We start from the raw sequence: 14,292 nt of genomic DNA on the forward strand, positions 1-14,292 counted from the left end.
TTTACTTATATGGTTAAACTTAATGACGATGTCATATAAGTATGTATATGAAATATAACAATTTAAAAACACGGTAAAATCATTCCGCTGTAAAATGCGATTCGTATAATAAAGGGATAAAAGATACCTACATCTCATTTTCTAAAAAAGTATTTGTTCATTCAATATTTTTTTTTATGTAATTTGAAGTCATCACCATAAAACAACATTTTTGCAAATATTTTTTATCGTTACCATTATTACTTTTTTGTACAACAGAATATTTTTAAGTAAAACATTGAACTTTGAATAGGTAACTAGCTAATTAGTTATAAGATTATAATTTATAAGTATTTAATGTTTTTATGGGTGGAGTAGTGGGCCATAATTTTGCGAGGTACCCTTTTGCCATTCAGGCATCCTCTCATTACCGCTCGAGCATTCATCTTAAGTTCTTAACGTTAAATTCTTATTAGGTACTTACCATGGTTGAAATATACAACGTTATTGCATTTATACTCCTTCTAGATCAAATATTTGATGATAAAAACAAAAATGGCAGCGTAAAGAAAGCCAATAATAATCAAGTATACATGCGCGGGAATTTTGAATTTGTTAGCTTTTGTCAGCGTGTTTTTGATGATAAGAAAAATTTATATTTGTGATATCCCTTTACGCAACCATTTTGTTTCTGATGATAACAATCCGAGTCAATATGCAATAACCTGTATATTTCAACCATGTTACTTACTTAATAATTAACAAATAAAATAATTTACAAACTTAATAATATTAATTGGAATTTTACTGAAAATCCAAAACTATTATAATAAGGATATTATTTGATTTAAAAAAAATATTAAATATCCGTAAATGTCTATTAATTAACCAACTCGTAATTTATCTTTATAAAATTGTATATTATCGTGTATGTTTTCACACATTTTACAAGCTTAGTAATTTCTAAAGAATTGTTATCTACTTATGTTTTAATAAATTAGAAAAATGTTCAAAATTGTTTTTGTAATTATAATATATTATATAATTATTATAATTTCTTTATAGAGTCAAAATTATTTCAAAACGGTCAGCACGGATTAATAGTTAAAACTACATAGGTACATACCTAATTCTTATTAATTATTATATACGATGTACCTATATATTTTTATATGTTGAGTTACATATAATATATTATATACAATTGATTATTGACTACTTACTACTACTTACTTTTGTTATTAAATATGAAAATCATAAATCATACTTTTTTTGTTCTATTTAATTATTTTGATGATTTAATTTTTCAAATACAATCGACTCTTGGTAACTATTGAAGTTGAAAGGGAAAAGAAACAAGTTTAAACTATCTAGAATTTTGGGCTATACCTAATGAGTAATGAATTACATGTTTTGACACTTTGAAGTGGATTTTCTTCTCAATATACCGTTAATTTCGAATTCTTAGTTCAAGAGTTGACAGTATTTCTCGAGGTATTTCTTTTTAGCTTAATAAAATATAAGATATGTCTATCGTTATATATGGAGGTTGATGATATCTGATTATTACGTTATAGGTACCTATAAACTATAATAATATATAAAATATTTATATGTTTAGTTTTACAATTAGCATATATTATTTTAGTTCGGGTTTTAGTTGAATTCGAGCAAAGTTCGTTTAATGCATAATTTATATAAACACCTTATACATTCCTATATATGTATGTGTTTTAACTATGTAGAGTACAATATAATATTATAGGTTCCCAAGTAGGTAGTTAAAATATATTTTGCAATAAATGATTCTGTATATTGATTGTATATTCATGTATAATTCGTCCCGAAGTGTTGTCTCTGTCTTGCACATGCATAACATAGCAATTCTACATTTCTACGTACCGGATTCATACTAGGTACAGTTTGTATATAGTGTTAATATTTGACCAAATTTACATATCATAACATCTGTAGAGACAACTTTACTGTGCTCGAGTGAAGAGTTTTTTTTTTCATAATATATTTATTTTATAATGAGTTACCCATATGGATTTAAAATTTTAAAATTATTTCGAACTCGTAAAAACAAATGGTCAAACAATTTTGCTCGAGTATATTATCCTTCATAAATTGTATAATATGTAAATTTTCTCTAATATTAACACTATAAATAAACTGTAGTAAGAATCCGATACGTAGATATGTTATGTTACGAGTTATATAGATACAACATTTACATAATATGCGAGTACGACGTCCTCTTTAAACTAATTTATTGATAAAATTGTTTCCATTATTTATACTATTTTACTATTTTATATTATTTCATAATTAATATTTAAATATATTTTATTTGTGTAGAAAAATGTAGAAAAATGTTCAAGAATTTATTATTATACTTATTATTCTCGTTATACCTATACATTCGCTGTCAATGGATATTTTACTTATGTATGTAAATTAAAAACTTTTACCTTTAGTAATAGTAAAACGAACACAACATTCATATTATCATCGAACAGCTGTAGGTAATACGCACGATGTCTGTGCCTGTTGTAGGTACCACTCGGCACTCGTTATTAGTGTTGTTCAGTGCGTGACACGTTGCAGACGTGGTTATTTGTCGTTAAAATGCATAGTTGTTCTATTTTGTTTGTATTATTTTATCAGTGTTTTATCTATCACTTAAAAGTATTTCATATTATTTCAAAATGATCTCTAATGCAACTATGCGATTTACAGTATCTCGATTTTGTGAATAAATCTGGGTCAAATATAACGAATTTTGATTTTAATAAAATTGAGAAATCAAATTAAATTTAGTATTTTAGAAATTGATGTTCGTATATCAATACATTTTGGCTATAGCTGGTAATTATATACGTACAAGTACTTTTATTTTAGTAATTTTATAATCAATAAAAAAAACTTGTTAACATACCTAATGTTATAACGCTGCAGTTGCAATTTAAAACATACCTATTTATTGAGCTGTACACAGATACGCATGACGATGACTGTATGAGTTAAAACTCAATAAAATTATTAACCCGTAGTCATAGGTTTATCACCATTTACGATATGGCATACCTAATTCAAGTATTTTTCCTCATTAGAAACAGGTAGTATAACCTTTACAAATATATTTTCAAAATCTATATAGTTTTTCAATAAGCAAGTTAAATATCTTTTAATTTATTATTATAATACAAAAATATATTATCAATGCTATAAAATGTAAATTTATACAATATCTACACAAGTTGTTAACCCCCCCTCCCAACTTCTGTTTCTCACCACACATTTTTCGTGTATATTTTCTGATTATTATTAATATTGTTATAGATTCTGATTAGTTATCTCAATGTTATAAGAAATTGTATACGTACCTATACATTATATTATACGGTATTGTTGTTTTGTTACGTTTGGCTCGGGTTGACTCTATTATTCAGTTCTTTACTAACAGATATTAATTTTCTCTAAAAACAATAGTAAAAAAGTAGACAAATACAATGCACCAATATCATTACGTCGGCTACTATGATGAAAACAATCGAAGAAACTAAGACGCGCCGAAAAAAATATAGTACCTTTATTACGGTTTTAATTACATTTCTATAAAAAAAAAAACTAAACACATTTACCCATATTCTTTATATTGGTGTAAAATAAATAAATCTTAACTGTGAAAAAGTTATACTAATTATTAATAGCGGTATTTATAGGTTCCTATACCTGTAGTCTGTTCCTACCCATAGTTGGTGTTCACATAAAATGTTTAATTTTTTAACCAATATTATACTACATATATTATTTGTTTTTAAAATTAATTTTATCATCTTAGTTGTTTGGTATACATACCTAACTTAACTAATATCGCATTTTGATGAATATAAATATACACATTCAATCTTACCTATTAAAAACGAAAAATGTAAAAATAATGATATATTTACTAGGTAGTCTTAGAAAAATAATTAGTTAAAGTGTGTGGTTTTTAACGGATTTTTATGAGTGACGTGGGTGTGGGATGTCTTATTAAAAGTGTGCACTTGATTTGATTTCATACATTTCACACCGCAGTTTTGTAATCTCATAAAATGTTATCGAAATTTAAAAAAAAAGTTTTAAAACCTCACGTCTATAAAAAAAAACAGATAACCAAAATTATTGTTATTTGCAAATATGCAATATAGGTTTATCAATATTTTTGATTACTTTTTTTAAATTAAATTAATAATATGAGATACAAACAGTTAAGACATAATATTTATAATAAAGTTAATATTTTTTTAGTACACTTGTAATAATTGACAATTTTAGAAGTTCTATAGTAAATTATCATTTAAAACGTATAAACTAAGGTAATTATTTAAATCTACACGAAATAAACTATTTAACTATCCCTTTCCTAACAAAATCGCATACCTAAAGTTATTTGTGTAAATTAACTTTTCTAAGTAAATATACGTTCAATCAGGGCTAACTACATGATAATGCGAAATAATAAAAAAAAAAATATGTATTCATGTGAGGTAGGTACCTACTTTGATAACAGATAGCTGTAAAAAAAAATTATTATCAAACTTTGTTAATATTATTTAATGACTTATAGTGTTTAGAATAAAAATTTTAAAAATCGAAATTTACGGGAACAAATTATATATAGGTAACTCATAGTTTAAAATAAATAAATAATATTAGGTACATTTTTAATTGGAATAGGTCATTATTGGTACAAAACGATAATTTAATAATTTGTATGTTGTAGGTACCTACATAATTTATACAAAATGATTAATTACAGACATTTTAGTAAAAAATTCTCGCCCTAAATCATTCCGATTGTTCTTAAAACGCAATTTGCGTTATAGCTATATTATATATATTCGAATAATTTTAAATTAAACTCTTTTATCTGGTCGTATTTATTGTATTAAAGTTAGTTATATTATTTATTATTAGTTTAATCATTAAAATGTATCTTACTATATGAAGTTTTGAATATAATATAACTTAGGTATGTAGATTTATATTAAACAGATAATTTTTAAATAGTACTTAAATATTTTCAAATGAAAAATTATAGGTATAAACTGTATAAACTGTAATTGTTTGTTTCAAGCTCATACGTCCTTGCCTGTCTGTTAAAAAAAAACTGTTTCAAGCAGCAAAAAAAAAAATAATTTCATTTGTACTTTATGTATTTAGAGTGCATGTTTTAAATTGCTATGCATACTTACGCGTATATGGTCCGATTTTTGTGTGCGATTCTGCTGTTGTAGAAGTTCGGTTTTAACATTCGTTGTTTATATCGTCGATAATGTCATTATCATGTTGGAAAACTGTTCATCTCATCAAAATTGCAACTGTGGTAAACGAAGTGCATCTGTCATTGGAAAGTTGGCCAAAGTATTTGGACGCAGAAAAACCTATCAAGTTCAAAAAGCTCAACAACTCAATAAAGTATCATCGACCGAACCCGGCGAGGTATACCTACAATTACGAATTTATTGCAAATAATATGTTTATATACCTGCACTATACGTATTATGTACCTATATAATATTATATATAATTTTTTTTATTCTTTAATTGAAGCCATTAATAAATAGTTTTTCATATTATATGACCTATATTATGCAACAATTATCAAAAGGTAAATTGATACATTAGCCGAGAGTCGAGACCATTGTCACACTTCGCTCGTCGTGTCACTAACCCCTAGCAGGCTATGATTTCTTATTATTTAATTGTTTAACTAAACATTTTAAAGCAATAATAAACCAATTTATTAAAAATATATATAAATAATGATGATGAGATCAACCATTATAAAATGATGCCGTTTAAACCTGCCTTCTTATAAAAATTATAATATTCTACTTATTTTTTTAAATCGCTTAGCATTTATTTTATAAACCTTCTCAAGGCATACAATTACGAGAGCGTGGAATCTATTTTATGAAGCAGAATTAAAATTCATTTTTCTTATGATTTACATTTTTATTGTTTTTATTTAAAACCAAATTAAATTAATTATGCAAATTGTTTGAGTGAAAAAAAACTATTAGATACCTACCTAAACATTTTGAAACGTTTTGAATTTTAATAACCATGCATAGAAATGTACCTATTGTATTTTGTATTACCTTTATGAATTCAATAACGCATCAAATTAAAAAATCGTTTTCTCTATAGGTACCTACATATTATTCCTTATTACCCATATCTAAAACTCGTTAAGGTACCCTACAAGGTAAGAATTAAAATAAAACACATTTTTTATACCTAACATAGAAATAAATGATTTTTTCTGTGAATTATATCAATATTATAATATAATTTATTTTATTGTCGTTATTTCATCAATAATGTTTACTTAGTGGGTACTGTATTAAGGAAATTGAAGGACTACTATACTACCTAGTACCTACCTAATTATACTAATTAATATGCAATATTACAATGCTTACATACATTTTATAATACAATAATATTTTTTGCCTGGAGTAATTAAACTTGTTATACTTCAATAGGTAACGTAAATGTATTAACGTTTAAGTATTTCAAATTAAACAGTTAAATAAGTAATCTTATCATTATTTATTCAACGATTTTTAACCACGGTAATGTAAAGAATAAAACGCATTTTTAGGTTCAAATAAATTATAAACCACGATAACATTAATTTCCCATTGAAGTATGAAATTATGCATAAGTATGCAATACAGATATATAATACTCGCAGAGATCTCAAGTATAAATATTTTTTATAACATACCTCTATAATATAATACATAATTATGATTATTGTTTTTGCATTATGCATGATGACTGATAAATATTATGCGGGAGTTTATTAACTCGCATAATTTACTAAGTCAGCATTTAAATAATGTGTTTCTATACATTATTATGAATATTCCTATAAAACAATTTCATTGGCTTTTATTAAATATTAAATAATATATCATAATATGTAATGTATATTATGTATTTATGTATTATCAAGACGTTTAATATCCCAACTTAGGACTGTGAAATAAATAATAATTTTTGTTTAATAAAATATCAATATATCATAAATGGCTGTATCTCGACCGGCACCTCATTATTTTAGGTGAATATCACGATGCCGTTTTAAATTTATTTGTAAAAATATGTTATTGAAGAGTTCTGAACTAAACGTCTATAGAATCTAGATCCATCACTGTCAACTAATCTGATTTTTAAAAATAATAAATTAGGTGCTTAAGTTTACCTTTTAACCATTATCCGATTATGGTTTGTGTACCAAGTTAATTAATTATAGCAATTATTATTGTAAGGAAATATAAAAACTATGTTTAATCATAAATAAAAAATGTTAATAAGACTGCAGTGTTCACTGCTCGTACAATAATAGTGGTATTTGAATAACATCACGTTAAATGAAATGTCTACTGTTATTATATCAAAAGTTACTAATAATTATGTAAAACTATATACCACAATAAATTATATAATAATTATCCGGATTATTCGTTTGTCTATTTTTAAGTACACTCTATAATATTGACTGAGCTAACCCAGGGCTTAATCTGATAAGGTATTATAATATGTCAGTTGAAAAATACGAGTAAACAATAAACAGGTTCATCGTCATAAAATAGGTAGTGAGCTAGTGATAGAAATATAAATATCATCGAAGTAGCTATATAGGTATAAAATACTTGTTTTTCGTCTAGACGTTGTCGTTTGTAATAAAAACTCATTAGTAGATTTTCTTATCGGATATATAGGTATACAAATTTGGATGATGAGAAAAAAAATGCGTTTGTTATAACTGTCTTAAACATTGTAATAAGCACTATTTATATCATAAAAACTGCATTCATTATAGCTAGTTACTGTGATAATTTTAGTTATCGAAAAAATAAACTGTGGGTTTATCGAACCTTTTTAATTAAATGTTACTACCTATTTTGTTAACCAATGTAACCGGAACCTATTTATTAAAGGGATTAAGTACTTAAAAAATTACCTTTAAAAATACTTAATTTGTGTTCAATTGTTATATATAACTGCTTGTAAAAAATTATTTTAAAAACACTTATTGAATATGTTGAAATATGTTGTATACACATTTAATATACACATTTTATAATAATTTTAGTTTTAGTTTCTATTTGTAGACATCAACGTATGATGATATTAAGTAATTGTGTATATTTGTAACAATACAAGAATTTTGATGATTCCCCATTATAAATCTATTAGAATGTGCTTACCAATTACCATTATTCTTTTATTCTCAGTTTAGGAAACTTAATATGTTTTTTAACTACATGTGTACAAATTATATAGTATAATTAACTCAGATATTAACTTGACGGAGTGAGTGGAATATTTTTTTTTATTAAAACAATACAAAACGTGAAACTATGATAGAGTATTATTAATTATCAGTTTTTTCTTATTTTTATAAATACTATGAGTGATCCAAAATATTAAACATAACGTAAGAAATGAAGATCGCTAGGTACACCACACATCTAAAAAATTATGAATACAAATAATAAATATTGTATTAATCTACATTTTTGTCTAAATTGTATTCGTCATCATTTCTGTTTCGGTTACTAAAATAAGATGGTTCAATGTACCGGTGTATCACCAATATTTTATTTTTAATTAAATATCAAATTTATTACAACCATCCATAATTTAATGTTCTAGAGCTCAAATTCATGGGTGACCGTCCACAGTTTACAGTCTCAGAGTGATGGTGGTATCTTGGATCCAGATGATCGTCTCAGGGATGTGGCGGATGATAGAGAACAAATTGTAGCACTCTACGATGACGGTGATAGCAATAGTCCTCACCAACATGGAGGTGGAGATGGAGCTAGCGTTACCTCTAGTCCGGATATGTTCCACGTAAGATATCCATACACAAAAAACATAATTATATGTTATATTGTTTTCTAGTTTTAATGCCTCACAATACTTATGAGTCGGTATTGTAATACATTAACTAATTTATAGGACAAGGGTTATACGTATGCGTTGTGTGAGCAATATACCTATTAGACACAATGGGTTGTAAAATATGTATATTATGCTAAATAAAATGTTAAAAAGATGATGAATAAAAACAAGGATAGGAAGCACTTGAAACTGTTGTCAGTCTTCACAACTCAATTTCATAAATAGTTAAAATGTAGCCATATGTGATACAGTGCTTTTAATTTTTTATAACTGTAAGTAACAGTCATAAATGGCCGTGTATAAACCTTTATATTTGATATGACTCACGAGACTGTTTATATTTTGTACCACCTGCGACTGAACAAAAATTTCAGCCAACCAGTTTATAATAACATTGACTATCAGCTTATTCTAAAATGTTTTTTTAAGTTAAATACATTCGAGTATATGCATTTTTTTAGGTCACCATAAAAATTAGACAAACTTTTTTAATATTTTATTATTTACTAATCAATTATGTACAATACTATACCTCATAATTTCAATGTTAAGACTAATTGAAAACAATACTCGTAGACTCGACGCCACAGAGAAACTTAAACATTTTTAGTAACGACGAATTATATACCTCCATCAGCTACAATATAATACTGTTACATATCTAGCATATTATATGCGGTACATATAGGAATATAGAACTTACGCGTGAATAATACTACGATAATGTACAATAATAAACGTCAGATTTTGCTTTACTAACAATCGTCGGATGGCGCATACCGTGACTAATTTACCAAGATTTCTCTTGGATTCTACTACATTTTAAACGCACACATTTTAGTACCTAATATAATAAATAATACATAGCAGCTGGTACCTAACAAATAAAATAAATTCTAAATAGCAGTCGTATGGATACAGCCTCCTTCCACTCCTGCGAGGAACTTGTGAATATAATGTATACTGTACCTACCTATACAATTTAAAGCACGTAAATTTTACCTCTACATTTTTCGGAATGCAAAAGTGATGAGTCTGGTAAATAAGTATATAGGTACCTAATACGTTCAAGAATCGTTTCGTGAGAATATCGTCGCACTGGACATAGAGTTTGTTATATTATAGAAACATGTGTGGGCGGTGACGTAAAAACGATTTGATCGAGAATAGAACGCGGATAAAATGACCGACGTGGACGATATCGTCCCAACTTCCCAATACTGACTGGCGGAAAATACTGTGATCACTAGGACAGAGAACTTGTAGCCATAAAAAGTCACCAAATAGTTTTAAAGTGAAACTTAAGTTTCGTTTTCCTCCAATAAGAATATAATAATTACATTTTCAAGTCATACCTATTATATCAACAGAAAAAAAAAATTGCCTTTGAATTATTAATAATTATTTTATAATATTATATGTTATCTATTTGCCATATTATGTTTAATACAAATAAAACTAATAGCTAAAAAGGCTAAATATGCTAAACCTATTGGCTAAATAGTTTAATACTTGGAGGAAACTGGATATAATTTTAGTCCAAAATAATATTTGGAGGAAAATAGACGCACCCGCAAAGTTTATGTGTGATGGTCAACGGTCGTCTACCATAGTCCATAATGGTATACAGTCATACAGAGCTCGCGGGTGGGTAACCGGGAATCGCGATATTTCCCGTCGTTCAAATGTCTAGAAAAACAGTCGTCCGCGTAGGCCATTTTCTCCGCGACCAACTTTTGATCGAACCTTTTTGGAGTTGCCGTTCACGGGTGTGAATAATATGTATAATTATTAATTTATATCCATAAATTATATTATAGTAGTGACCTATTATATGCACTACACGAGAATGTTCATGGCTTCCGCATTCCGATGAAACATGTAGCCCGTTTTCCCAGAATTATTTGGTCGAAGTAAAACGCACATCTGTTGGTCGCTCTTAATATAATAATACGTGTGTGTGTGTATTATTACAAGTTCCTCGTATAACTGTATGGACTCAGTTAGGTAAACAAGGCCGCCCGTATGGGGAGGGGTCAATGGGGCCGCCCCCGCCGTGTTTAGATGATAATATACGTTATACAAACACTAAATTATTTAAATCACCGATTTAAGATTTAAGAAATATTTTTTGTTACCCCCCCCCCCCCCTCACGTCATTGAGAAATATTTCTACTTGCGACCTTGTATAGGTACATATACGATACACCAGGACCGTGATGTATTTATAATTTTCCGTATAATATGTGTACAAATAGATTTGTGAAACCCTAGTAAAAACTTGACGAAATAGTAGCGTAACGCGCAGTATGATGAAGTTTTATTTCATCCGACCTTGGCGACGGGGACCGTTCGGCGTTCATAAGCGCGTCGCAACAGTGACCGCCGCCAAAGGCAGCTTGCTGTGAATTGCACACAATAATTCAAACGGGACATGACAAAATAAAAGCGATAGTTATTTTATTTAAAAGAGAGATTATTAATTGATTAACTAGTTGGTATAATATATTGTATTATATTTTCATTTAATTAGTTGTTATAGAAATCTTTTGTTTTTATGTGACTCGTTTTTATAAATTTAAATTATGATTAATATAATTATGAATAATTAAGGATATTATAGTAATATTGTTATTTTAAATACTTACATTTTTAGAGCCGAGATGGTTTACAAACTGACATTGAAGTCACTAATGAACAAATTGCTTGTGGTTTCCCAGCTTTACATGTCCGTAGAGGTAGTGAACCAGCTCTTAATCAATTACCACTTGAATGTCGTAAGTGTAATCTGTAACTAATCATTTAAATTATACATTTGGTAATTTTTTTTTACATTTATACTATAGCAAACAATTTGGGCAAAAGAAATAGCAATACTAGACCTGCTGCATCAGGTCAATCTAAACGATGGTCAGCAGCTCCTATGATTCACGACCCAAAAGAAAAACTAAGAACCGTAATTAAAATTTTAATATATATTAACTAATTTAATAAATTATATCAATCAAAATATTTATTTTTCTTACATTTTCAAAGTAGTAGAAATATATTAGTAATAGAACATAATATCATTGATTATAAATAGTATTTATAATCAATGATATTATCTATAATATGACATTTTTAAAACATATTCAACAATAATATATTTTAAATAAATAATATCTGTTCTACGCATTGAATACCTAGAGTAATATTTGTATCATAACATTAACGCAGACGACAATCATCACATTAATTCTAGCTCACAATAAATTTATATTATACAATTTTTATAACGTTTTAGAAATAATGCTTAGTCTTAATGTGTAATATTTAAAGGTTAATATAATTTAACATTAATATAACATAACATTATAACATTAAATATGTTTTAATTTTAATTTTTCTAACTTAAGGTTTGTAATTTATATACCTAATTAATAATTTACATTTTAGGATGATTACACGAAAATTAATGGGTTTGGTTTATCTGACAAATGGAGATGTTCTGAAGAAGATGAAGATGATTTAGAATTAGGTGACAAAGATAAACCACCAATTAGCAATCATTTTCTTGCACCATCATTTCATCGTGATTCTTCGAATCGTTTATCCATGCAATTCTTAGGAGAGTCATCAAGGTTTGACTTACTATTTTTTTTTGTTATTAATAATTATTTAAATTTGAAACAAATTAAATATATTTATAATATTTATCTATACATTATTAGTGGGTTTCGGTGGGCAGAGGCTGCTGATTTGGCAAATAATCGAGCCTTATCATTATCATTACCAAGAGATCACAGAAGGAAAGAACCGTTGGGACAAGCAAATACAAATCCTAGTCACTTACCAGAATCACAAAAGTATTTAATTAAATAATTTAATTAATTTAATTTACACATACATTAATTTAAAATGTTTTTTTTTATAGCACTGAATTTATAGTGTTAAGCACTGGTGGTGGCTCATTAGGCATTCATGTTGTCCCAGATTACAATGCTCTGGGCAAAGAACGGGGTCTTCTTGTTCAAGGTATTGAACCTGGTGGTCGAGTGCACTGTGATGGCAGATTGAAAGTATATGATCGAATTGTAGAAATCAACGGCCGGTCGTTATTGGATCAACCATTTAATGCGTTAGTTAAAAATTAATAGATATTAAAGATAAATATTAGTAATATTTGTTCTTAACAGTATACAAGAAATATTTCGAGATTCACTACACTCTTCAGAGCTCAGACTTAGAGTGGTAAAACATAAGAATAATATGGACATTCAAACTAGTCAAAATACGGTGGCTGGTAATAAAAAACAGCCACCGCCACCAGTGTTTCCTAAACCATCCTCAAACACCACTGCAACTTATAGTAATAAAGAAAATGTTTCTTCAGGATCATCTGATAAAGATAAAAGTATTTAATTTTAACATTTTTAAAATTTGTTCTCAACATTAATTTTTACTAATTTATGTAATGTTATAGTCAACTCAAATACTAAAATAGCCACCATTTCACCAACTAAAAAAATATCAGCTGCAACACATACTGCCTCCAATATCTTGATGGTGGCTAACACAAGAAAAATTGGAAAGAAAATGGAATTAGAACTTACTAAAGGACTTCATGGACTTGGATTCAGTATAACAACAAGAGATAATCCAGCTGGAGGAAATTGTCCAATTTACATAAAAAATGTGTTACCAAAAGTAATATTTAAAAATTGTTAGTCTAAAAATGTAACTAATTCCATTTAATTTTTTTTTTTAGGGAGCTGCTGTTGAAGATGGACGATTACGACCAGGTGATAGATTATTAGCAGTTAATGGTACAGAACTGACTGGAAAGACTCAATCTGAAGCAGTTGCTGTATTGCGAAAAGTTCCATCTGGTGCAAAGGTTAAAATTATTGTTTCTAGACAAGAAGATGTAGTAATTAGCCAAGTAGGCCAGAAATCTAATCAAGTAAGTTACTAAAAGAGATAAGATTATAAGATTATGGTTTTAATGATAATTGGTGTTAAATTTCTATAGGATCTAGATGAAAATTATGAACAAGAAGTAGGGATTTCATCAGACAATCAATTAATAGAAACAAGTGAAAAATCCAACAGTAATACAGTTCAGGTATAGTTTTATAAATACTTAAAAATTAATAATATCTTTATTTTTTTATAATTTTTGTTTGTATAAATTAAATTTATATTTGATTCATAATCATTTATTAGGAATACGTTAAAAGCTTAGAAGAAACACAAACATTTCCTTGGAGACATAAAGAAATACTGACCTTTGACATTCCTGTGCATGATTCAGAAAAAGCTGGTTTAGGTAAAATACTTTTTAAATTATTTTTT

At 27.4% G+C, this 14,292-nt stretch overlaps 1 protein-coding gene across 8 annotated transcripts in view; it reads left to right on the forward strand.

Moving 5' to 3' along the window:
* The window catches only part of LOC132933991 (partitioning defective 3 homolog), a 34,484-nt gene that overhangs the window by 10,027 nt on the left and 10,165 nt on the right, over positions 1 to 14,292 (forward strand). For 3 of the 8 annotated variants that reach the window (XM_061000271.1, XM_061000272.1, XM_061000273.1), the window contains 11 exons: positions 8,704 to 8,904; positions 11,612 to 11,732; positions 11,802 to 11,911; positions 12,394 to 12,578; positions 12,669 to 12,803; positions 12,872 to 13,075; positions 13,134 to 13,351; positions 13,421 to 13,644; positions 13,706 to 13,900; positions 13,970 to 14,062; positions 14,164 to 14,266. In XM_061000271.1, coding sequence (XP_060856254.1) covers positions 8,704 to 8,904; positions 11,612 to 11,732; positions 11,802 to 11,911; positions 12,394 to 12,578; positions 12,669 to 12,803; positions 12,872 to 13,075; positions 13,134 to 13,351; positions 13,421 to 13,644; positions 13,706 to 13,900; positions 13,970 to 14,062; positions 14,164 to 14,266 — 1,789 coding nt within the window. Of the gene's footprint in view, positions 1 to 2,576; positions 2,851 to 3,205; positions 5,473 to 8,703; positions 8,905 to 11,611; positions 11,733 to 11,801; positions 11,912 to 12,393; positions 12,579 to 12,668; positions 12,804 to 12,871; positions 13,076 to 13,133; positions 13,352 to 13,420; positions 13,645 to 13,705; positions 13,901 to 13,969; positions 14,063 to 14,163; positions 14,267 to 14,292 lie in introns of those variants that run through there. The other 5 variants (XM_061000268.1, XM_061000269.1, XM_061000270.1 and 2 more) reach the window with 5 other exon arrangements.

Source organism: Metopolophium dirhodum, chromosome 1 (genome assembly GCF_019925205.1).
Source record: "Metopolophium dirhodum isolate CAU chromosome 1, ASM1992520v1, whole genome shotgun sequence".
Classification (NCBI taxonomy): Eukaryota; Metazoa; Arthropoda; class Insecta; order Hemiptera; family Aphididae; genus Metopolophium; species Metopolophium dirhodum.